The sequence below is a fragment of the Protopterus annectens genome, chromosome 7.part1 (assembly GCF_019279795.1).
Source record: "Protopterus annectens isolate FY-2018-M chromosome 7.part1, PAN1.0, whole genome shotgun sequence".
Classification (NCBI taxonomy): domain Eukaryota; kingdom Metazoa; phylum Chordata; order Ceratodontiformes; family Protopteridae; genus Protopterus; species Protopterus annectens.
Window position 1 is genome coordinate 307,475,954 of NC_056740.1, and position 25,239 is coordinate 307,501,192.

General features: G+C 42.5%; 1 protein-coding gene across 1 annotated transcript in view; it reads left to right on the top strand.

Annotated features, from left to right (window-relative positions):
- Positions 1–25,239, top strand: part of USP19 (ubiquitin specific peptidase 19) — a 3,461,697-nt gene that overhangs the window by 769,195 nt on the left and 2,667,263 nt on the right. Inside the window, exon 8 of the mRNA XM_044078491.1 lies at positions 6,999–7,213. Coding sequence (XP_043934426.1) covers positions 6,999–7,213 — 215 coding nt within the window. The remainder of the gene's footprint in view (positions 1–6,998; positions 7,214–25,239) is intronic.

The window sequence follows — 25,239 nt, forward strand, 5'->3', positions numbered from 1 at the left end:
ATTCAATTACACCATGCCGTCGGAAATTCCGATGATCGCAATGTATAAAAAGCGCAAGGACAAGGGCAGGCATCCGAGTTCCAAAACTGACAACGAGGCCTCTTCTAGCCCTGTCGCTGGTTCTACGGTTTTCAGCGAGGCGCCTACGCAGCCCCTGACGACTGCTTCCACAGAACCACAGACCGCCTCCAACTCCCACGTGGAGCTGGCTGGGCCTTTGGATGCACTAGCTCTTCAGCTTACCGATCCTAACCCTACAGAGGGAACCGAAGTAGCTGAGCAATCCACAGCTACAGAGGGTGTTTTCAGACCTACCCAGTTAACCATTAATCCCTCTGCTAAGTCTAAGCCCCCCTTAAAAGCAAAGAAACAGACACAACTCTCTCCAGGACAGGCTTCCATGCCTAAGAAACAAATGCTAAAAATGGCTGAGGACTTAATCACCCTGATCAGGGGGTCCCATCCCCCTCCTGATAAAAGGCCCAGACAAGGATGCAGACTATGAATCTTCTGACCAGGTGTCCATTTCCTCAGACTCTTCCTCGGACCTAGGATATTCTTTACCCCCTTGTGAGGATTCTGATGCTGAGGAATCAATTCCATCAGCCTCTCCCACTGAGGATTACTCCTTTGGGGAAGACCTTACACACCATAAGGGAACATTTCCATTGGGAAGGCCAGGATTACTCAGAATCCAAGAAAAGCCTCAGAGACTTCCTTTTATTGCCTCAACACAGACCCCTAGCTATCCCGCCAGTTTTTAGACATTGTGGATGATGTGTACACTGAATGCAGTTTGAACCCTGACTCCTTACCCCCAGCCCCAGTTCAACCTGATAGATATTACAGAGTCCTTGAATCTCACAAATTTCTGTACAAACGCCCTGTTGCTGACCCTGAAACTATTTCTCAGGGACCCAAAGGGATTAAGGCGTCATCAGCAAAATACCCAGTTCCCTCTGACAGAGATTCCAGAGCATTAGACAGATGGGGAAAGAAGGTATATACGTCTGCAACTTTAGCAATGAGAGCCTTGAATTGTCAGTTTCACATGCTAAAATATCAGCAATTTTTGATGTCTCAGTTGAAACAAAAGAGGCTTCCAGATTCAGATCCTCCTAATTTAAAAGAAATGCAGGATTTATTGCATGCAGCTGAACAAGTGGGAAAACATACTTTGCAATGTGGGTTTGATTCCTTAGAGGCCTCCTGTAGAGCAGCAGTTACAGGCTCTGTCATTAGAAGCCATGCTTGGTTAAAAGAACATATGTTACCAAATCATGTTGAGGTCAAATTATTGGATGCACCTTTGCAGCGGGATGTGCTTTTTGGAGTTAAGGCAGAGGAGGTATTAAAGAAGATGGAGGATAAGGCAAAATCTATGCAAACAGTGAAAGATTTCTTACAGGTTCAGCCTCCTCATTTTAGCAGAAATTGGCCAACAAAGAATTGGTCCTTTCCAGTCACAGATAGACCTCAAAGGGGCAGATACAGACGTCCAAGAGGTAGAGGTCAGACACAAGGCCCTTATAGGCCTTGACAATGGGGCACACCAGGCCAGAAAGAAGGGAAGACAGGCCTCAACCTTATAAAAAAACAGCCTCAATGACTTTCCACTGCAGCTGCCAAACAGCTCTCTCTTGGCAGCCCCCTTAGGAGGAAAACTGGCACTTTTCTATCACAACTGGCATTGCATCACCAAAGACAAATGGGTTCTCAACATTGTATCTCAAGGTTGCAGGTTCCATTTTCACACCCTGCCAAGGCTAAAAGGAATGCCAAATCTGCCACCAAATCAGTGGGCAGAGACTCAAAAACAAATTACAGCACTCATGGACATGAGAGCTATTCAAAAGGTACCACCACAGGACCAAGGACAAGGATTTTACTCAAGACTCTTTCTGGTTCCCAGAAAGGACAAAGCCTGGAGACCCATTCTGGACCTTTCTTCATTAAACACTTACGTGGATGTTCCGAAATTCAAGATGTTGACACTACAGCAGCTTCTTCCCATGCTGGGCAAGAAAGCTTGGCTCGTGACTTTGGACCTCAAAGAGGCATACTTGCATGTCCCTATCAGACAAAACTGCAGAAGATACCTCAGATTTCTAGCTGGTTCAATGCACTATCAATTCTCTGCACTGCCCTTTGGCTTATCTACTGCGCCCAGGGACTTCACAAAGTGCCTGGGACCAGTAATTGCATTTTGCAGGCAAAATGGAATTCAAATTTATCCATACCTGGACGACTGCCTGATTCAAGCAGAGAGCAAGGACATTCTACTAAAGCATCTGGCGTATGTAAAAATGTTAAGTTGCCTGGGGTACACAGTAAACGAAAAGAAATCAAAACTAGTGCCTTCACAACAGATAATATTCCTGGGTGCCAGCTTGAACACAGTGGCCCAGATGGCTTATCTCACACCAGACAGGCAAGGACAACTGACTCAATATTTTCAATTAATAGCAACAAAGACACAACTCCCTGCAAGAAAATTCTGCAGGCCTTGGGCTACATGGCATCTTGCATACTGCTAATTCCATATGCCAGACTGCATATGAGGAAACTACAATGGTACCTAAAGAGAGCGTATGGTCTCAACACTGTCAAAGTTTGGAAACAGTTATACCACTAATTCCTTGCCTACAACAGGAGTTTCGATGGGCACAAGCTTGTCACCTCAACAAGGGACAGCCTTTCACTCAACCCACAGCCAGGCAGACACTGACAACAGATGCATCGGATTACGCCTGGGGAGCACACATGGCAGGAAAATGTATCCAGGGCGAGTGACCCACAGAGCAAAGACATCTCCACATCAATCAAAAAGAGATGCTAGCTGTACAAAATGCTATTATAGCTTTCAAGGACCTACTGCATCCAGGACAATTACTACTAAGGACAGACACCACCACAGTTATGTGGTACATAAACAAGCAAGGGGGCACACACTCCTACCCCCTCTGCAGACAAGCCATGACCTTGTGGAACACAGCTCTAAACTACCAAGTTCATCTGCAAGCACAATTCCTGCCAGTTGAGAAAAACACACTGGCAGACGACCTAAGCAGAAACATTATGGACCCACATGAATGGGAACTGAACCAACAAATATTCAGAATGATAACACAAAAATGGTGGAGCCCAGACATAGAATTGCTTGCTTCCCCAAAAAACTGCCCATTACAGAAATTCTGCACAAGGAGCTGGAAAGTGGATACCCTCTCATTCAGCTGGAAAAAACTAAAAGTATACGCTTTCCCTCCTTTACCTCTCCTTCCAAAGGTACTCATAAAAGCCAGGCAGGAAGAGCCAAAAATGATCCTGATTGCACCAGTGTGGCCACGCCAGCACTGGTACCCAATCTTAAAGAACTTAGCACAAGAACCACCCTGGATTTTGCCTCAAATCCCACAGTTTCTGACACAGCACAACAATCAGATACTTCACAGCCAGCTAAAGACCTTAAATCTAGCTGCATGGAAAATTACTTAGTCAAGCAAGCAGTGCCTCTCTCCAAAGCTGTTATGGATGTCATTCTGGAGGCCAGAAGGCCTAGCACCAGGAAAGCATAGTCGGGCAAATAGAAGAGATTCTGTGCCTGGAACAAAGCGCACAGCCTTGACCCTTTGTCCCAAACATTCCTCAGATACTGCAATACTTAACTGAGATGCTGGACAGGAGCCTCTCTTTTTCATCCATAAAGATCCACACCTCCGCTATCTCTGCTCATTACAACACGGATCCACCAATTTTTTCTAATCCTTTGCTCAAACAGTACCTCAGAGGGGCTAAAAACATAAGACCGCCCCGTAGAGCACCTACACCAACTTGGGACCTCAACTTTGTTTTGGAAAATTAACTTTACCTCCTTTTGAGCCAGCTAACACAGCAGAATTAAAATACATCTCTTGGAAAACTGCTCTGCTACTGGCAATAACATCAGCATGAAGAGTTTCAGAATTACAGGCACTAATGGTAGTGGAACCTTTCCTCATCTTCCACCAGGACAGGGTGTCTTTAAGAACTAACCCTACGTTTATGCCAAAGGTGATATCAAGTGTGGCTCTAAACCAAACTATTCACTTGCCAACTTTTTATCCAAAACCACAGAACGAAGGGGAGAGACTACTACATTCTTTGGACATTCACAGACCGTTACGCTTCTACTTGGACAAAACCAAAGCTATTAGAAAATCTGAGCAGTTATTGGTAGCATACGCTGCAGGAGCAGAGGGAAAAGCCATTTCAAAGCAGACTATGTCAAAATGGATAGGACACCGTATACGTTTCTGCTATACCCACCATGGGAAACCTGTACCTAGCAGCATTAGATCTCACTCCACCAGGGCAACAGCCACTCAACTGCCTACCTCAGAGGAGTACCTACCAAGGATATTTTGGAAGTAGCAACATGGAGTTCTGTGCATGCCTTCACCAAACATTAACATTTGCCTTTATACTCCAAATCCAGAGCTGGCTTTGTCACTGCGGTACTGCAGGGCCTTATAGCCACCCCTAATGCATTATAGATCCAGCCTCCCTACCTCAGCTTTGGGATTCCACCCAAGTATCATGACTGCAGCAGTGTAACACGATGAACATAGTACACTTTTGTACCTACCATAAATGTAGATGTTAGAGTGTAAACACTGCTGCAGTCCCGGTTCCCCTCCCTCCTTCCCCTCTTACCTTCTGGTACTTACCTAGGGCATCTACCCTTTATTACCTATGGGGAGTATTTGCTGGTAACTAAAAATGGTTGTCTGTTTTTCTTTTGTATTTTTAACTAGCAATTTGAATTGCCTACCTGTTTGGGGGCACCTGACATATGGGGCAAGAAAAACTGAAAAAATGGCGTTGGCTGCATCTTATATACCCCTGTCGCACTGACGTCAGGGAGGAGGCGACAGCAACCGATGCCGGACCAAGATTTTGGAACTTTAGCTGACTGCAGGACCGCCTGAAGGCAGGATAACCCAAGTGTAATGACTGCAGCAGTGTTTACACTCTAACATCTACATTTATGGTAGGTACAAAACTGTACTTTACCTCAAGCTTCCTCACAGAGTGGATGTACTCACACAAGAAGAGGGTTGTGTGATAAATCCTGACATCAGTCCTCTTTAGTTGACTGCCTAGATGATGAGTCTTAATTCTTTTAAGGCACCTTTTTACTGAAGATGTGCAGTATATACTAATGGAGGCAAGGAAGCTTACTACTAGAAAATCATATTAGCAAATAGAAAACATTTTGTAGTTGGTGCCAGCAATATAACCAGCACCTGTTCAGGGCTAGTTGTTCTGTGGTTCTACAATATTTGTGAGAGTTACTATCCTGTGGCTTTTCTTAATCTCTGTCAGGATTTATTAATCAGCCATTTCAGCATGTTTGTTCATGGATCCTCCTTTTTCAATGCGGTCTTATGGAAAAATGTTCTCGAAAGGCATTTTACATGAGAGGTCTCCAAGAAAACTGTTGGCCTCTCCTTGGGATGTATAATGTTATGTTGGAGAAGCTAACACTTGCTGCATTTGAACCAGCTAATCTGACTGACTTGAGGTTCCTAACATGGAAGACAGTTTTACTGATTGCTCTGCCTTCTGCAAGAAGGGTATATCTGAGTTGTAACCCTCTTAAAGTGAGTTAACCCTCCCTCACTTTCCATAGGGACAGGGTTTCTTTGAGAACTAATCCTTCTTTATGCTTAAATTGGTGTCTGAGTTTACTTTAAGCCAAACTGTCTATCTCCCTGTTTTCTTTCCTAAACCTAAAAATGAGAGAGAAAATGTACTCCCCACACCTTGGATGTCCACAGACAACTGGGGTACTATCTTGATAGAACTAAATCTTTCAAACCTTTTGATCAATTCATTTTTTGTGAAGGTAAGAGGAAGGGATAACCATTGTCAAAACAGACCATTTCCAAATGGTTGTCTAAGGCTAATACCAGTTGTTACAGTCACCATTACAAAACTATTTCAGGCAGGGTCAAGGCCTTAGCTTCATCTGTGGCTTTTTGGGAAGGGTTGGATTCTAAACGTATTTTGGCAGTTGCTGCTCGGTCCTGTGTACATACTTTTGTAAAGGACTTATAAGCTTGATTCCTTCTGTAGTTCCAGATTAAGCTTTGCTCGGACCATTCTCCAGGGGCTCCTGGACTTTTCTCCGTCCACCTCCCAGTTGTAGTTAGCTAAGGTGATCTATCCATATAGCTAGGCAATTGCAACAGTGATCAATATGATGAACATAGTGCACTTGTGTAAGTAAAACTTACTATAACAGTAGATTATTGAATGGTCACTGCTGCTGTAGCTGCTGCAGCTATCCACTTTGTTTTCATGTTTTTATACCATGGTGTCGACATTTCTTTTTTGTTGTGCCTAGCATTGCCCTTTCAGGGTTTGGCCTTCCTGTTTCTACTGGCAATTAAGCTCTGAAGGGCTTCTCATACAAACTTGTCTTTTAGTTAGCTTGGCCCAAGCTGCCCAATAGTTGTGCCCTGAAGCTTTGGAAGCCGTCCAACTGTTATATCTTTGGCAGGATATAACCCATATAGCTAAAGCCACTGCAGCAGTGATCATTCAAGTGTACTGTAATGGTAGGTTTTACTGACACAGCTGTACTTTTGAGTGATGAAGACTTCTGATTGTAATCCAAATGTTTTCAAACAGGTATTCTAAGGGTTTGATGCTTCCATCTCACACTAGAGTGGTGTTTCTGTGTTTTGTACCATCTGACAGGTCTTATCTTTTGGTAAAGCCTTCCTTTCTTTTTTTGCTTCATTGTTCATAAACTGAAGGGGGTAGTGTTTTTTCTGTTATTTGACATTCTTCTAACAGCTTATCAATTTTATGATCCGTCTGAAAGAAATTCTGTTTTTGTAAGTTGGGATTCCATTTGTTTTGTAATGCCTAGAGGTAATGATTGAGTTGTGTTTATGTTATGTCTCAATTTGGCTAGATGCTAAACTGAAGCCATTGTCTCCCTTTTTAAGGTGCAGTGGGTGGTGCCAAGGTTGCTGTGCCTGCGGGTCCTACTGCTTTAGAAACTGTACAGCCTGGAAGCAGTCAGCACCCTATGCCCAGCAAAGAAGAGCCAAGGGCAGCAGAGAAAGAAAGTTCTCGGTTGGAGGAGAGTAGTCTGGAAGGAGTGGCTGCCAGAGGTGTATCAGAACATGTCTCTGTGAAGCAGGACCATCATGTCACAGTGGTGAGTGGGCCCAGTGGTAAAATGAAAGCACTTATGATAGGTGCAGGACAGTTAAGGACCCTTTACTCATTATTTTATTTTTATCTGATAGCACCATGAGCACTGAGATGAGCATTATGCTACTGTATAATGTGTGCATCGCTATGTTGTAACCTATTTTGCTTTTTAGAAGCGTGTGTCTATATTGGGCTTCAGGTATTTTGTGGAAAGTGTTTAACCCTTCAGAGATGGAATGTTTTTCTTATCCTCATCCTTCTAGGCCATTGCAGTTTTCAGGTAGGTTTGGGTATATTTTCAGATGCTAAAAACTGAATGGATTTGTACTTTAGCATATTAAAAACATGACTGGATTTTGTTTCCATGCCTTAAGAATAATAATTTCAGAGCATGTAAGCTTTAGTATATGTTCATCAGTAGATCACTGTTGCAGTACCATATAGCAGTATATGGTATGTATCCTGCCGAGGACTGGACATCCGAACATTATAAGAAAACTTTTGGGTGCCTTCTTGCATGGTACATTTAAAGGAGCTTGAGCTGGAGAAAAAGCAGATGTACAGGTGCCAAAATTCAGAACTTTTTTGCTGTTGAAGATACCAGTCGGCTTCTGTCTTCACTGAGTCCTCAGTGGTTCTGTTGTGTTCTTGTTTGGTCTACTTACCAGATAAAGTACTCCTTTTACTTTCTTTTTATTCTTGTGAAAAAGTTGTGTAATTCTTTGCTTATGTCTAGGAGGAAAGGGACGTGTTTGTGTGGAAGACAAATTACTTTTAAATATTCCCTATACAGCTCTGTTTTGTTTAGGGGAGTTGTACAGAGCCTGCTTGTGTAACTTGTTTTTTTTTACACACTAAACTGTCAAAATTCATCTTGAATCCCTTAAAGTATTTCTTGAGAACCAATGGCTTAAGGTCCTTGCGGAAACGACTGTAGACTCTTGCACCAGTATGTCTGACATCTCCCTTCCAATGCCTAAGAAAAAGAAGAATGTTGGAAAGATTTCTGAAGTGGTTTTCTCCTTCACTATCTCTTCCTTGGCTCCCAATGGAATTCGCTGCTGTGGCCTTATTGGAGACCTCAGACTATCTGTTGCTCTCTTCCAGCCCCTCTGGTGCTGTTACTAGGGATGCTGCTAAGGATCTGGAGTCTGCCACATCCTCAAAGGCCTGTCCTACAAATACTAATAAGAAGGGAGAGCTTTGCCTAGTGATTTTGGAAGGGCTAGACAGCATTCTTCAAGTGCTGATGAGGGAAGAGGAACAGTGTACCTGTTTTGAAGTTTGTATGTTGGATACAACCCAGAGCAAGTCTTTGGATGCTTCCACAAAGAACATTTAAAAAAAAACCCCAAGTTTTTTGTTCTTTATCCCCATCAAGAAAAGAAACTAAAGAGGAAAGGCTTTCTTTTTCCAAAAGTCTTTTTTTATGTCATTTCTGTCCCTGCAGTCTGTTTTCCCAACTTTTGTCATCTAAAAAAAATGGCCTCCTTCACTTTCTGATAGTGACTCCCAGTCTGACATTGAAGAGATTGGACTTGACTGTGCCTTTCAGGTGTTTTTTCCCTAATTCTTCAGAGTTGGAATCTGAAGAAAATATTTCATCAGATTTTCATATGGAAGAAATAGCCTTTTTCAGAAACTATAGGTAGGATGAAGGGACCTTTTCATATGGAAGCAAGAAGAAACAACTCATACCCAAAGAAGCTATGATCTTCAGGTTAAAACCTTTAAGTTGTATTCATCCACTCTGTCCCATCCAACATATGGATCCTTGAGCCTTTCGCTGAGATCCAGTCTAGCCTATTTAGTGCTCTAGCCTCGAGCCTTTCCAAATTCTTCCCTTCCTGTAATGTCTTGCTCCTCCCCTACCTGAGTAACTCAAATCTTGTTTGCTGCCTTTTGAAGTTGTAGCAAAATCTCGGCAGGTGTCTTGTTTATTTGCATTTTCACTTTGTTGGTTGCATGTTGGTGCCATTTTGGGATAGTTGATAGGATTTAATTTAATTAGATACATAAAATGTGTATAACCTCTTAAAAGAAAATTATGTTAGGATTTAGAATCCCTTTGTTCAGCCCTTCCTTGGCTTTGTTTCCTTCTTTCTTCCTGCTTTCCCTTCAGGATGTCTGTTAGATAGTATAGTGATGTTTAGCTTTCAGACAGTTGTGTGAACTTTTACCTTGGGCTGTTACTGCATATAGTGTTAGTATCTTAAAGCTTGCCTTCTAGATAGCTTATGTTTGGTACCTAATTCTAGCTAAGTATCTCTTTTTTGGGTATTTCTTTTGGGGGTAGTTTTTGTCCCACCTTTTTTTAGGGGGGTTTGTGTATTATGGAGAATTCCACTAGCTTTAAGAAGTGCTCCAAGTGTGGGCACAAAATTCCCCATCAAGATCTTCATGATCTCTGTGTTTGTTTGAGGGTGTCTCACCTTACTGGTACCTGTGATTTTTGTGCTGGCTTTGTCCCAGGGCACTTCCTGACTTGAGGAACAAGATCATTGTTAACTCATTCACTCTGGAGCAGCTCTGAAAAAGCTGCCTGCTTAATTCCACCATAGGAAGAACAGTGCAGCCTGAGCTCATTTTCAGAAAATCCATTTCTAATACCATACAGAAAACAAATGTTCATAACTCTTTAACTATAGGAGCTAGACTAAAAATGTAAATACAAAAGTTGTTCAGCAGACACTGACCTTTTCAACAGTATAAATGTTGATAGTGCAAATCAAAGTCATTATTAAATATTTGGCAAGGAATGTTGATATTGTACATATTTTTTACCTTTTTGGAAAAGAAAAGCACAATATATTGGTCAATGTACTATGTAGACCCATACAATTTGTATATAATTTGTTAGTATGAATGTCAGCTTTAAAATGATACCTTAACCATTACTGTGTGATACTCCTTTATGGAGATATTCACAGAAATATGATTAATATACTATTTCTCATAATTGATAAATAAAGCATAATATCTCATCATCTTTAACAGACAGTGCCTACATATCAGTGTAGAAGTTGTGCGTCTTAATGTCAGCTTCAAAATGATGCATCACTTGTGTGATCACCATGCTCCCTTGCAAAGATATGGGCATAATAATGAGAATTATTGGAAATGTATAATTTTTCATAATCCTACAAGACTAAACAAACTGTAATATCTATAGATGTGTACAGTGCAAAGACAGTTCTTTTACCATGTTGTAAGGAGCAACACTGTCTTCAAAATGAGATATTACTAGGCACACTGACATGCTCCCTTGAAAAGTTATTTACCAAAATATGAAAAAAATCATAATTTCCATAACCTAACTCCAAAACAAATGTTGATTTCTGCACGTGTACAACATACATGCACAATTCTTTTACCATGTTAGAACCAGCAATACTGTCTTCATTACATAGCACATTCAGATTCTCCCTTTCAAAGTTATTGACCAAAATATGAAAAAAATCATAATTTCCATAACCTAAGTTCGAAACAAACTTTGATATCTGCACATGTGTACAACATGCAGGCACAATTCTTTTACCATGTTGGAACCAGCAATACTGTCTTCAAAATGAGGTATTACTTAGCACATTCAGATTCTCCCTTGAGAAGTTGCTTACCAAAATATGAAAAAACTATCATAATTTCCATAACCTAAGTCCAAAACAAACTTTGATATCTGCACATGTGTACAACATACAGGCCCAATTCGTTTACTGTGTTGGAATCACCAGTACTGTCTTCAAAATGAGGCATTACTTAGCATATTCAGATTCTCCCTTGCGAAGTTATTTTCCAAAATATGAAAAAAAATCATAATTTCCATAACCTGAGTCCTAACAAAACTGATAGCTATACTTGTGTATAGCATTCGGAACTAGTTGTTTTACCACGTAGACACATATGATTGCATTCTTGGTGTAGCCAACATACTGCTGAATGGGTACATGTGAAGAGAAAAAGCAAGGCAAGGACCGCCACTCCACTAATGAACCCAGGACAGGCACGGGACTTCAGTGGCAGGCAAGGCCATTTGATCTGTCTGATAGCTGTGCTGGCTACCCACTCAGACAGCTGATACCACTACAGTATCATGACCTCCTTCAGTGTCAGCAGTCTGCCTTACCTATGCCTTTTCCTTTTACATGTGTCCATTCAGCAATGGACCTAAGGGATCAAGTTCTGTATTAGTAAGTCCTTCCTGTCATCTAAACTCTACACATGCCTGATAAAGCAGAGTAAAAACAGAAGTATTGCAGGATGGTCACTGACATATTAGATTGTACGTGGTAGCACTCTCCTAAAACTGTTGTCCTTTCTCAGCATCCTCCCAGCTCCTTACCACAGTTATTTGCCAAACTCAGAAAAATATATTTTACACAACACATTTCATAATAGAGTTTTACTTACCATACTGGTCCCTACTTGGTCATGGGTGTTTTCCATTCTTCTCACAAGCTGCATATTACCAATCCTGCATAGCTCTCCTCACTCCATTGTGGAGGTCAGTCAAGAAGAGCGCAATGCCCTCCTCAGGTGAATGCCATCCCTTCTGAACAGTTGAACATCTTCTGAGGTGATGCTGTCATGACAGATTGTAGATCCACTAACCCTGTGCATCAAGCCATGCATGAACCCATTCTGTAATAGTCTGGCCTTGTCCACTGCCCGTTGACTGTTTGCTGTTTTCCATATCTGTCGAGGAATTATGTCAGACCACACAAAATGACCACGTGGCCAACATGACTGCAGGTGTTCAAAAATTGCTGTGATTTGAAACCGTAGCCTTCCGAATGGTTGACTGATGACATCATTCCCTTCAATGTGCAGCACAAGGATGTCGGGCTCAGGGTAGATGGAACACTGTAAAACAAACAAACTTAGTAACTATGTAAAAAAAATCCCTGCGAATACACCACTAAGTGCCCAAATTACAAGACGGTAAACAAATGCTGTAGCGGTCAAACGATCAAACGACCAAAATAATGTAAAACGCTTAATTTTATTGTTTAAAATAACAAACCAAAGTTTAGCGCTTTCACGGGTGGGTGAAAGCGCTAAACTTTGGTTTGTTATTTTAAACAATAAAATTAAGCATTTTACATTATTTTGGTCGTTTTATCGTTTGACCGCTACAGCATTTGTTTACAGTCTTGTAATTTGGGCACTTATTGGTGTATTCGCAGAGATTTTTTTTACATAGATGGAACACTTCTCTTTCAACAACTGCAGTACTCTGCTCCAATGCATACCTCTTCTTGCAATCCAGTATACCTTCACACTGGATGTGGGGAAGCTCAAGTTGTACTGGTTTTCAGTTTTGGAGGCATGGCTGGCAGCCCAGTGAATGTAGGAATGGCCACATACCCACACTCTAACTTGTCATTCTCCTGGTCGTGAAGCCATGTCATCGTGAAAAGGTGGACAAACCTGCACAGGAAAGAAAATGCAAACAGATTACTACTGATGTTTGACAGAAGACTACATATATATGTATACCATATGCATTACCTGGTTAGCCCATGCAAATCTTCCATCTTAGCCCCAGGGGCAGTATTCTTTGCATTAGGTACATAAGTGGTGATGATGCTGCAGAGGTACATACCTACTATACATGCGAGTGCGCGCGCACACACACAGGTTTTACATTAGCATGTTCTAATACATGTCAGTGTGGAGTGCAGAGGCATTCATTATCATTCAGTAGAAAAACTAAATCATTATAATTCAATCAAAATAGTATAACACTTGGATGTTACTGAGCCCTTCCTCCTACCACCTAATTTCCACCCATGACTGACAAAGTGTGGAAACATGTCCAAGTACTGAGTATAAGCAGAAGTACAGTAATACAAGCTGAAATGTCAAACTTATCTGGTTCATCCATGTAAGAATTAGTCACAAAAGTAATAATTTCAGTTATTGAATCTGACCATCACTCTGGTTACAATAAGACCCAAGAGTTTTCCTCATTGCAGTATGTGCATATTGTTAACAGATAATAAATTATTCTTGAAAGCTGAATACATACACAAAAAATTATAACAACCATCACTGAAACCTGAGCTATAGATAGCCTATACTTGTTACACCGTATCTGTATTACGATTTTCAGCAGTCTGACCATGTATGCACAAGCACTTCCCTGGTACACAAATGAATTATTTCCCCTACCAACATCTTCATTACTACATGTTATACACATCCCTAAATGAAACATTCACCCAAATTATATATATGTGCATACGACCAATGTATATATGTGCAAGTACATTATGTACATACATATGTATCCATATACACACACATGAACACATATATATATATATATATATATATATATATATATATATATATATATATATATATATATACACATATATATATACACATACACACACATATATATATATATATATATATATATATATATATATATACACACACACACACAGCAAGAAAAAAATCAGGGGTTTAGGAGGGTAGACAGTTGATGAAGAATGGGGGGGGGGGGTGTTTGCAATGACTCCAAGCAGAGAAAAAAAAACCTGGCTTGTGCATTCAAATCGATAATGACTTTTACTTCTGTGAATAACTGACAGCAGCTGAGACTTTTCCCAGAAAAGTGATGACTCACTGCTAAATTGTAACTGCATGTATTGCTAATGTGATAATGACCTTCCTTTGATTATTGCAAAGGTATGCATGCTGAGACACAGGTGATAATTGCTGCACATAACCTGTTGAGTAGGCATTCATTATATTATCTGGTGCAGCTGTTATGTAACACAGACTCATTATCATCAGTAAGGAGAAGACCTGAGTCATTCAGTCAGATAGTCTAACACTTGGATATTACTGAACCCTTCCTCCCACCTAAATTCCACACATGACTGACAAAGCCAGGAGAAATGCACAAAAAATATGGTAGCTCCATGCTGTCAGTAGTCACCTAGTGATAACCTTTATCTCACTCAGGCAATATAATCACAAATAGAATAATACAAGCATAAGTGATGTAACCTAATGTAATTTGCAGACTGACTTTCTATATGTCCCCAGTAACCCTTCCAGTTGTTTGCATTCTATATGCACAGACACCAAAATGACACAAATTGTCCCAGCAGTCACTTCAGCTGTGAGTCCATGTATGCACAAGCACTTCCCTGAGACACAATGAATTATTTCCTCACGCAACATCCTCATAATTATGTCCAGGTATACATGCACCCAAAATGAAACGTTTCCACAAACAAGCCTACAGTAACATTTCCTAGTACATATACCACCTGTTCTAAAAATGCAGCTGTACAGATGGCTGGTCCCTAGCTACACAAACAGTTACTACATGACAGGTGAAGAGCTATGAAAATAACACATAGCCAAACATAATACTTACATGAAGCAGTGAAGGAGATAGCAAAGCTTTAACTACTACATGTAGTGGAAACTGACAAATGTAAAAACAGTAACAGTCCGGCCAGATGGCACACAGACTGTCCATGAAGCTGGCACCTTGGGCTCAATTAGCTGGGGGAAAGCAGGGTCAAGTGGCTAGAGGAATCCTATGTCAAGGGGAAGGTCAGGGCCTTTCATTCTGTCTGCAGCATAAGGTGAACACCATGAACAGAAGCATCAACAAAAGGCATGCAGTGTACCTCAGATGAGGAGAGTACTGGCAGATGTCCGCAGGTGGACCGGTGTACCCCAGATGGGAAGGAGAACACTGACAGATGTCTGTAGGTGGACTGATGGTGTACCCCAGATGAGAATGAGAGCACTGACAGATGTCCACAGATGGAGTGACAGATGTCTGCAAATGGACAAACGCTCAGTACGAAAACAGGAAAGTCAATGTATGCCACAAAAGAGACAGGGATGTAGGACAGAAGTAAGCTGTCGCTAAAAAGCTCCATCTGCTCCACACTAAAAAAAGTTCCCAAAACCCAGCCACCCAGGGGGAAGAGGCCAAAATTAAAAAAAAGGAACTGCAAGAGATCCAGAAGACTCCTAAAAAAAAGTCCAATGGAAAACCTAGAAACACATGAACGTGGCAAACAGGTATTTTTTTGGGATGGGAATGAACATACCTAAACAAGTTTATGCCACATTATCTAAATACAACACACCACATTTATAAACAATCACATGCCACATATCTACAATTGACACACAAAAAATAAATTAAAAGAAACAGTGTCCAGTGAGCAACCTAAGAAAATAATTTAAAAAATTATCAGCCAAAATATAATTTCTCTTGCTATATTCTTGGTGTCTGTCCACCATAACAGACCTTGTTGATAATGTGGGAGCCCAGTCCTACAGCAACAGCATGGCCATCAGCAGGCAGCATATGGAAACTTGCCTTTTTATTCACCTACAGCGAAGAAAATGCTAATCACCACAATTAGCCCATGTATTTATTGGATTTTAATTACCTTGCCGATCTTCAAGTTATCCTTACTTGTACAATCCAGGATAGTTATCAAGGAGAATGTGGAGTTGTTACAAGGAGGGGTATTTATCCAGGGGAATGTGGACTTTGATGGTGGATAAATACCTTGGTTCCAGAATCGCAAGTATCCCCTCCAACTGTGAGCATTCTAGCATTGTCACAGGGAAACCCATTCCGCTTTTTACTGGTACACAGCACAACTGGAATGTTCTGTTACTGGTGGATAGTGGAATCTCTTCTTCCTCTTTTCCTGCAATATCCCCCCATGGGGGGGGGGGGTCAGGTATAACATTTCACAATATTTTATGAGGCGGAAGAAGTTTTAAAAACTGAGGCCATACTAAAAACCAAGTAAACAGCATGCATCCTAATTCAGCAATTTTCATTGCTCAGATTTGCACCCCATACAAATGTCTTCAAAATACAAGTCCATCATGCTAAGAATCTATAGATTTTTGTACATTAAATATGGCTGTTCATATTAGGCACATTTACCAAGTCACCAAACACACACAAAGAACAGCCTTTCTAGAGTGAAAGGACTTTTCTGCTTCATACATTTCATTTCACATAAAAGTTACTCTCCTATAGCAAGTAGAGCACTCTTCTCCCTCTCACATACTCACATTGTTTATATTTTGATCTATGCAACACTCATGCATGTCATTCTCAGATATGTATAATCATATGATGCTTCCACTGAAACATTTCCATATCTGTGAATTCTTGCCATGTTAGAGAGTGAGAATGAAGACATAACAAAAGAACAGTATTGGTTATTCTAACTGCTGCAGATAAATATTTAAATGATGCTTCTCTGTTTGTCTAGCTATCTAATCACCTGATTGCAAAATCTGTGAATATTCCACGCAATCATACTTCAGTGTATTACTTGATGTTGACGAAAGGCACCAGATTTGCTTCACTTTTTTTTTTTTTTTTGCCCTGATCCTATTTATTTTATTAAAGACACTGAGGGATATGTTTGCAGTTTGCATTTTTACTTACTACTCTTTCAAATCAATAATGAAACCACGCCACTTTGTGAACTATCAGTTCAGTCTGAAGTGCCAAACATTACCAACCTTCAACGTAACTAAAACAAATCGTGTGTCAAAGCGGGCGCAACATTAATACGCAACGAGTATGGATCCACGTTCACAAGTACAGGTAGTTAAGGGCATGCAGTTATTGTAAGAAGATAGCGAGCTGCCTAGCAGTGTTAGTTACCCTTGCTATTACCTTATGTGCCGAGTACTGCTAGCAGTGTTACCATGCCAGTGCCGTATGTAACTGCTAGCAATACTAGTCTAGTTACATAACGCGTTTGCACAGTAACCTGGTTGCAGTATATAAGTGCCTACTACAGCTACTAGCTAACAACCAGCCAACATATGAGGCCATGTCACAAACCCATTTTCAAGTAATTACAAAATGCCGCAGCAAATATTGCAGGCTACAAAATCAAGTACCCATAAGAGAGAAAAAAAGTAGCCCAATACCAAGTAATATTTTGTAAACTGCCAAACTGTATACACATGACAAAGCAGCTAAGTACGGAATATCATTTTCTTTAGCACCCTCTTCTCAGAGGTACAGTAAGTGAGACCCATATTTTTTCTTACCAACACAGCATAACCGCTCGTAATTTTCCCAAACGGTCATTCTGGGCTTTGGGCATAAAGCATAATGTGACATGCTTGTTTATAACCCTGCAAACTCAAAGCCTGCTGACGGGAAATTGGCTTAATGTTAGAACTCATGACCAAAACCTAAAAGATCTACAGCCACTACTGCAAACCTAAGAAGCAATTACTTCTTCCAGTCAGGCGGGTCGGGGAACTATTAAGTGCACCACCCATTGCTTTACCAACCCTGTGGTATAACTATCTTTGCATGGAGGATAAAAATAAACGTTCATTGAGATGCCTTGGCAAAATCTATAATCGGGGGTAAAACAGCTTCAGTAGAACCAACTACAAGAAGTGGAAATGTGTACTGTCCGCCACAATCCAGCAGTACTTTAATCATCATTTTGCTAAGATGACTCTAACGCGGGTAAAACGGCTTCAGCAGAAGCAGCCACTCATCAGGGACAACACCATTATGTGTTATACATAGGTCATATATACTACTTATTCGCAGGTGGAAACCAAATAAAAAGGAAAAGAAAATCGTAGCTGCAGAGGTACAAACCCACCTGCAACAGACAGACGTCGGTTCCGTAGGCTGGAATACTTCTGGGGAAAGCCGTGAAGAGATCGGAACACGAAATAGAGGGATTCGGCAGAAATAGAAGTAAAATCTTAACATGTTATTCCAAAAGAGGAATATCTGCTGCTGGACCCCTTTATTTATTCTTTAAAGGACAATGGAAACAACTTTGGGGGGGGTGGAGGTGTTATGCGAGTGGTGGCTTGGATGTCACTTCTCTGATTGGCTATCACCACTTGCTTCAGGGAAAGAAGGCAGTATAAGCTTACTGTGATGCTAAGCTGATTTACTCAAAAAAATTAACTATAAACATATGCTTACTGTGATGTGAAATTTAAGTTGAGAAGGCAACTGACAAAGTTCAGTTACTTTTTCAACTTAGTTTTCACAAAATAGGACTGAAACAGGACCAGAAAGTTAGTAGCGTCTGTGGAAGGGACTCGGGGGGGTAACATCATGAAATTACAAACGTCTCATAGTGTGCTCGGATGTAAGCACAGAGGCGCTATGAGACGGTAGTCGGGGTTAATGAGTTAAGGGGCTTCTTCGTCCAGATGCAGAAATTACTGAAAGAAGGAAGCCAGGTGATAAAACCTCTAAATCTCAGAATTAGGATCCAGAGGAACATCCGTGTAAGACTTTGACTCTGTCATCATCTCCCAAGGCTCCCTGAATGAGTAACGTGCTGCTTGCACACCCCTACTTACTATTCCTTCACCAGATCTGGAGGTTGGGGTTCTGATAATCCATGACTCACTTAAGAAACTAGAGTGACCAGCATTGAGACCTACTTCAGCCTTCTCTGAGATCTTTCAGAGCCTACAGAAGGACCATAGTAGTTTACTTGGCTCATCACTTACAGAAGTTCCTGAAGACTCATACTGGATGACAGTCAAGGAGACTCCATCGGCTACGAAGCTGGTGGGGTCCATCCACTTTACCCCTATCCAGACATCTTCACGGGTTCATCCTCTGGCTCCTGTTCCTTCAGGTCTGTATTTTCAACCAGACTATGTGGCTCGGGAACCTTTGGTAAACACTTCATTGGCTCTTGGGTTTTTGGATCTGATACAGCCATCTTTGTATTGGATCCAGTCCCTGAGTCTCTAAGATGGGGACTCTAGCACCTCTGTTGGTTCCCTTGGAGATGTCTGCCTTTGAGACTTTGGGTCCGATCCAATCCTTGGTGCTGGCCACTTGGGTGGACTCAATTCCACTGGCTCCTTTTCACACTTCTCTGTTGGGAGTTGGATCCGACCACTGGTGCTGTGTCCTAGGATCCCCTAAAAGTTGGTGCAGCTTTACTTGTGTTAATGATTATCATTGTTTCACCACACGTAGATCTACAGGCTCCACAGACTGCGCCCCCCCACTTCATTCTGTCATGTTGACTTCTACAAAGGCATCCTCTGGTAATGTTTATTTTGTTGACCCCCCCACACACACATCCTGTCCTAATGCAGTAATAGTCCTTTGAGGACTTGCCAGCCTCATCAGCTGAGCCACTTAAAAAATGAGCATGAAAGAGTAAGCATGTGGACTCCCCAACAAAGTCATTCACTTCATATACCGGTTCAAATGATAGAGAGGGTTCCCAGAATCCCCTCTCAAGGAAGCTTCCGGAAGAGAGATCCTGGAGCTAATGAGACAGGAGATCTTAGTCCATTGAACCTCCCTCTCAAGATGAGCTGATGTTTGAGGCATGTGGAGCAACTCCTGTGTCTTGGGTGGTTCCTTCCACTAACAGGTTAGTAGAGTTGTGGTGGTGAGGAACTCTCTACAGGAACTTGACACCTGAGAATCGGTTTCAAGGAAGCTAGATAAAATTCTCCGCCCTCTCAAAGACTAACCTTTCTGGGCTAAAACACCTCTGGTAGATGGCTGCCAATAAAAAGGGAGTTATCTAAAGACTTTTTCCCCTATCTATCTGCCTAACAAGTCTATGGCAATGGATAGAGTTGGGGAGTGGGAGTACGCCTCTGGCTTCTTTGTCATTCAAGCTGTGAACTGTGCTACTCATATTAAAAGATTCCAGTGGAATCTTGCTCAGTAAGTGTTATCTTTTCTGAAGAATCCTATTATGCTGGAGTCACAGAAGCAGCTTCAAGCCACTTTATTAGTGATGTTCACCATTACCAATATTTACATGTGCCTGTTGCATAGTGCAGCAGATGGAACAATGACAGCAGCTGAGGTCAGGTATCGCCATATAATACCACAGTTGGCTGCATTTGTGTGGTTTTGCAGATACCTTTAAAGCGTCTTTCACAAATTCCCTCTTGAAGGAACTGCCCTGTTTGGTTCCACAGTGAGACAAAAGAGAGAAAAGCAAGTAGGATGGCAAGACACTGTGGTAAGAGTGAAATTCAAGACCTTCCACCCGTTGCGGCTTATTCAACAGGAACCATAAGGGGCCACGCTTACTCTGGTTTCAAAAGTCCAGGTGTCAGTATGACTCCCGTACAGACAGATGTGGCCAAGGCATAGAAGGCCACTTCAGTGGATGCATGCCCAGAGACTGGGGTGGTCTGCAAAACTAGGATTTCCTCGGGCCTTTTTCTGACTGACTTCCCCCAAAATCCCTGAAAATTTGTCTGACTGCTCCACTCTGGAGGCAGTTGGGGGGATACATCTCTCTACCTGCACTTGTGGATGTCCTTCTATTCTGTTGCAGTATTCCTGACATAAGGGAGTTGCCTGCCAAGGTGATGACCTGATGTTGGCCAGTATATCAAAGTCTTTTACTACCTAGGGTGCGCGGTACATCTGACGTAGGCCACCAACAGATGTTGGCCATAAAAGAGGCATACATGCACACCACTTTCAGAAAGTCTTTGCCAGCCAATCAGATTGCCAGCCCCGGACGTCACTATGCAGTTGGAATCCTTGATTTCTAAGATAAGTGCCCTGTTGGGGAAATCATTTTTATCTTTTTGCTACCTTTTTTCTTTATTGAGATTCATATCATCCATAAAAGGGAAGTGCGATTGTGGAAGACAGATTCCACATAAAGATGGTCATACTCTGTGCCTTTTTTGCCTTGGCCCTCAGCATGATCACAAAAACTGTTCCATCTGCCAGTCCTTTGTACTGAAGATGATCCAAGGTTGGTTATCCTCCCCCGTGATCTACTTAGAAAACCCGCGCCTTAAGCTTCTTGCGAAGAGCGTGATGGATTCCCCATTGGACCCGATGACAAAGCCTGCAAAATGAAAGGCCAAAAAAACTTTGGCCCGAAACTGAAGCTGTGCCTCTCGAGTCAGACGAATCTCCCGAAGTACTTCAGAGCTGGGAGATGCATGCCGACCGTGATCTGGACCCACAGGCCGAGGCTGCCTCACAGGCCTCCTTGGCTCCAAATCTTTGCATATCCAGAGAGGCTTCTCAGACGTCACTCTCTGATATCCATGGGGAACCAAGGCTTACTTTGTCAGAGGGCCCTAGGGGAGTAACCCATATAATTGTTAGGGAGGATGTTAACTTGGATATTGTGGAATGTAGGCCTACATCTGGCCCTCCTCCTTTGCACTGCATAGATATGCCTGCAAAGAAGATGCAAAAAACTAAGCATGTCTGTCCTCCCCCAACCCACAGAAGGAATGGCCGAACTTCCCACAAGGCCTCTTTAAGGCTTTTATGGCACTTAGGCCTCATTCAGGCTTCCCTGCTTCTCCTCTGAAGATACCTAGGCCCCATCCTACCTCAGATGAAGATTCTTTTTCTGAAGAGGAGGATGATCCTTTGGATTATTCCTCCCATATCCCTGTTCCATTAGATTATGCCTCCCCTGAAGAGGATTCTAGTGGACCAGATTCCCTCAGAGAGGAGATTTCTTTTTTGGGAGACTATATCAGAAATGTGTGACCACTTCTAATGGGGCAGTATAAAGATGTCTCAGGTTCAGAAGTGTTACTATGAGCTCCTCCAGGTACAGTCCCCTAGTCCTTCAGCCATCCCTCCTTTTTGCAGAGCTGCCTTTTTGTATGCCTTTGCATCCACTTCCACTCAACTGGACTCTCAGCTTCCAGCTCCAAAAAAGCCAGACAGGTACTACAAAGTACTGAGGGACTGCCAGTTTCTCTTCAAGGCCCCTGCTGCAGATCTTCTTTAATATCTGTTACCTCTAATAAGGTCTCCAGGTTGCTTCCTCCTTGCTACCCTCAGATAGGGATAACAGGCCGCCTTTGAGGCTGTGCAAGAAAATCTATACCTCATCTACCACATGACCAAGTACAACTTGGAACTTCTTTCCTAAATTTCAAAACTGATGTCAGACATACCTGATCCTGAAAATAAGGCCCTGGCATCCTGTCTCCTTAACACCTCTTCTCAGGTAGCCAGACAGTCTGTCAAGTGCACCTGTGATGCTGTAGAAGTATCCTCTAGAGCTGCCACTTCCTCTTCTGCCCTCAGAAGATTTGTCTGGCTTAGGCTTAATCCCCTACCTGAGGACATCAAAGCAAAACTGATGGATGACCCTTTGGACAGTACTGCCTTTTTGGGAAACCTTCCGCAGAGCTCTTCAAATCTATGCAAGAAAAAAGTAAAGAACTTAAAAGACCTCAAGCACATTTTGGTATCCCTGTGCCTAAATTTAATAGGAATTACCCTGCAAAGCAAACTTTCATATGCAGGCAATTCAGTGGCTCACAAACTAGACCTCAAAAAAGGCCTAAGAAGACTCAACAGTTTTGTCCTTCTTTGCCTATGCTTCCCATATAACTAAACAGCCCTTTCCTGATTGAATAGGTTCCTCCTCGTGACTCTTGCAGCAGTCAACCCCCCCCCCCCTTTCCCAGTGGCTTTCTCGTTCTCTCATAGGTTGGTACTAGGCTGTCAGCCCTAGGGCCTATACAAGCCTAGCCATAACAATTCCCTGGCTATTTCTTCCCACACTATTTACTTCCCTGGACCCCTGTCTAGCAGGGCGACTGACGTGATCCCCGGGGTGAATTTCCTTTCTCCCATCCAATCGTCAAGGTTCCTTTTGAAGAGGACCAAAGAGGCACTCTGCTTGACATGTATGGGCAATCTATTCCAGAGTCTGGGGAGTCTCTGGGTCAGGAACATATCCCTCCAGCATGTTTTGTTTATTGTGATAAAAAGGTTTAGATCCCTGGAGCATGTGGCTCTGAGGGATTGGGATTTCTTTAAGTGTAGCATGTCCAACAGCTCTGGGTTTGACATGGCCTTGTATGTTAAGCAAAGATCACCTCTGAGTAGACGATATGCGACAGAGTATAGCTGGAGTTTTTTAAGGCAGTCAGCGTAGGGCATCTGCTTTAGGCCTGTGATTCTTTTAGTGAGGTATTTCTGTGGCCTTTCCATTTGTTGCAGATGTCTTGAGAGGTACATACCAAACGGAGCATTGTATTCTATAATGGGTCTAATGAGGGATGAGTACAGTGGGACAATGACCTCCTTTTTTCTGGATGAAAAGCCCTTAGTGATGAGGTGTGCCACATAGAAGGATTTCCTGACTGTTGTGGTGATGTGGTTATCGAAGGTGAGACCACTGTCCACCTGTGTCCCTAAGTCTCTTATCAAACTTTCGGTGTTTAGTGTACTGCCACATATATGGTAATTCACGGATACATGTTTTTTCCCAAAGGGGATAACTATACATTTCTTGGCATTGAGCTTGAGCCCATGGCTCTGGCACCAAGCATCTGTTTCTGTAAGGCCCTTTTGTAGAGTATCCACATCATTTGGGGATTCAATAATGGCTCCCAGTTTGCAGTCATCTGCAAACTTTGTTATCCAGAGTCCCTTAGTGTTGGCCTGTACTTCAGAGAAGTAGATGCCAAACAAGAAGCGGTCCCAGGACTGAACCCTGAAGTACTCCACTTGTCTGGAGCTGGATTTGGAGTCAGCTACTTTTACAGTGTGGGATGTTCATCGTGTTTCACTGTTGCAGTCATCACTGTAGGGTTCTCCCCTGCCGGCAGGCAGTCCTCGGTCAGCCAGAATCCCAAAGTCTGGGTCCGGCCTCGGTTGCTCAGCCATGCTCCCTGACGTCAGAGCGCCAGGAGTATAAAGCTGGCAGCCGACGCCATGTTCTCCAGTCTTTCTTGCCGTGCGGTGAAAGCAGTTCGCAAGTGCCGGTCGGCTGACTCCTGACAATTTTTTCTTACGTACTTTAGTCCGAAGACTTTCTTCTCCTACTCAAAGCTAAGTACCCCGTTGGGGAAACTTTTTTTCTTGCTCCAGTCCGATGTCAGAAAAAGTTAATAATTGTATTTCATGTGGGAAGCAAATAAATCATAAGGATTTTCATTCTTACTGTATTCCTTGCTTAGGCCCTGACCACGATGTAGCTAGTTGTCGGTTTTGTGCTAGATTTAATCAACGTACGATTAAACGAAGGTACGATTTTGCATTTCATTACTTCTGTAGGCGATTTAATTACAAAATGTCGTCGGACACGCTTCCGACTACCGGAGTTCACAAACGACGCAAGGATAAAGACAGGCCTCCGAGGTCCAAAACAAACGACGTTGTACAAGCAGAGCCAGCTTCAGGTTCGGCCGTCGTCAGTGAGGCGCTTTTGCAGCCCCTGTCATCGGCCATTTCAGAACTGATGGCCGAAACGGACTCCCACGAGGAGCCAACTAGGCCTTTGAATATTTCAGTTGCAGGACCTTCGGACAATGCTCCTTCGGATGGGTCCAGAGCCGCTGTGCAGGTACCGGCTTCCGAGGGGGTTTTCAGGCCTACACAGCTTCTGATAAAGACAAAGCCAAAGACAAAGGCAAAGACTCCTTCCAAATCAAAGACTACAGCCCAGGCCTCTTCTGATCCGGGACCCAAGTCTCAGAAGCAGTTACTTAAGATGGCAGAGGACTTACTTACTATGATTAGGGGTTCACATCCCCCTCCAGATAAAAGGCCAAGGCAGGAATTGTATTATGATTCTTCTGATCAGGCTTCTGTTTCTTCAGTGTCTTCTTCTGACCAGGAATATACTTTCCTTCCTTATGAGGATTCTGATGCTGAGGAATCCATTCCTTCAGCTTCTCCCCCTGAGGATTTTTCATTTGGGGAAACCTTACATGAAATATGGGAACATTTTCACTGGGAAGGACAGGAGTACTCGGAATCTAAGAAAAGACTTAGGGATTTTCTTCTTCTTCCCCAACATAGACCCCTGGCTATTCCTCCTATTTTGGATATTGTGGATGATGCCTTTTCTGAGGCTAACAACTCCCAACTCTCTTCCTCCAGCTCCTGTTAAGCCAAACAGATATTATAGGATGTAATGGGATCCTATCTCGCCTACATTCATAACTGATGGGCTCGGAGCTGATCCATTGGCTCCGACTCGGCCAACTAGTACACTAGAACGAAGTCTCTTATTGGCTGGG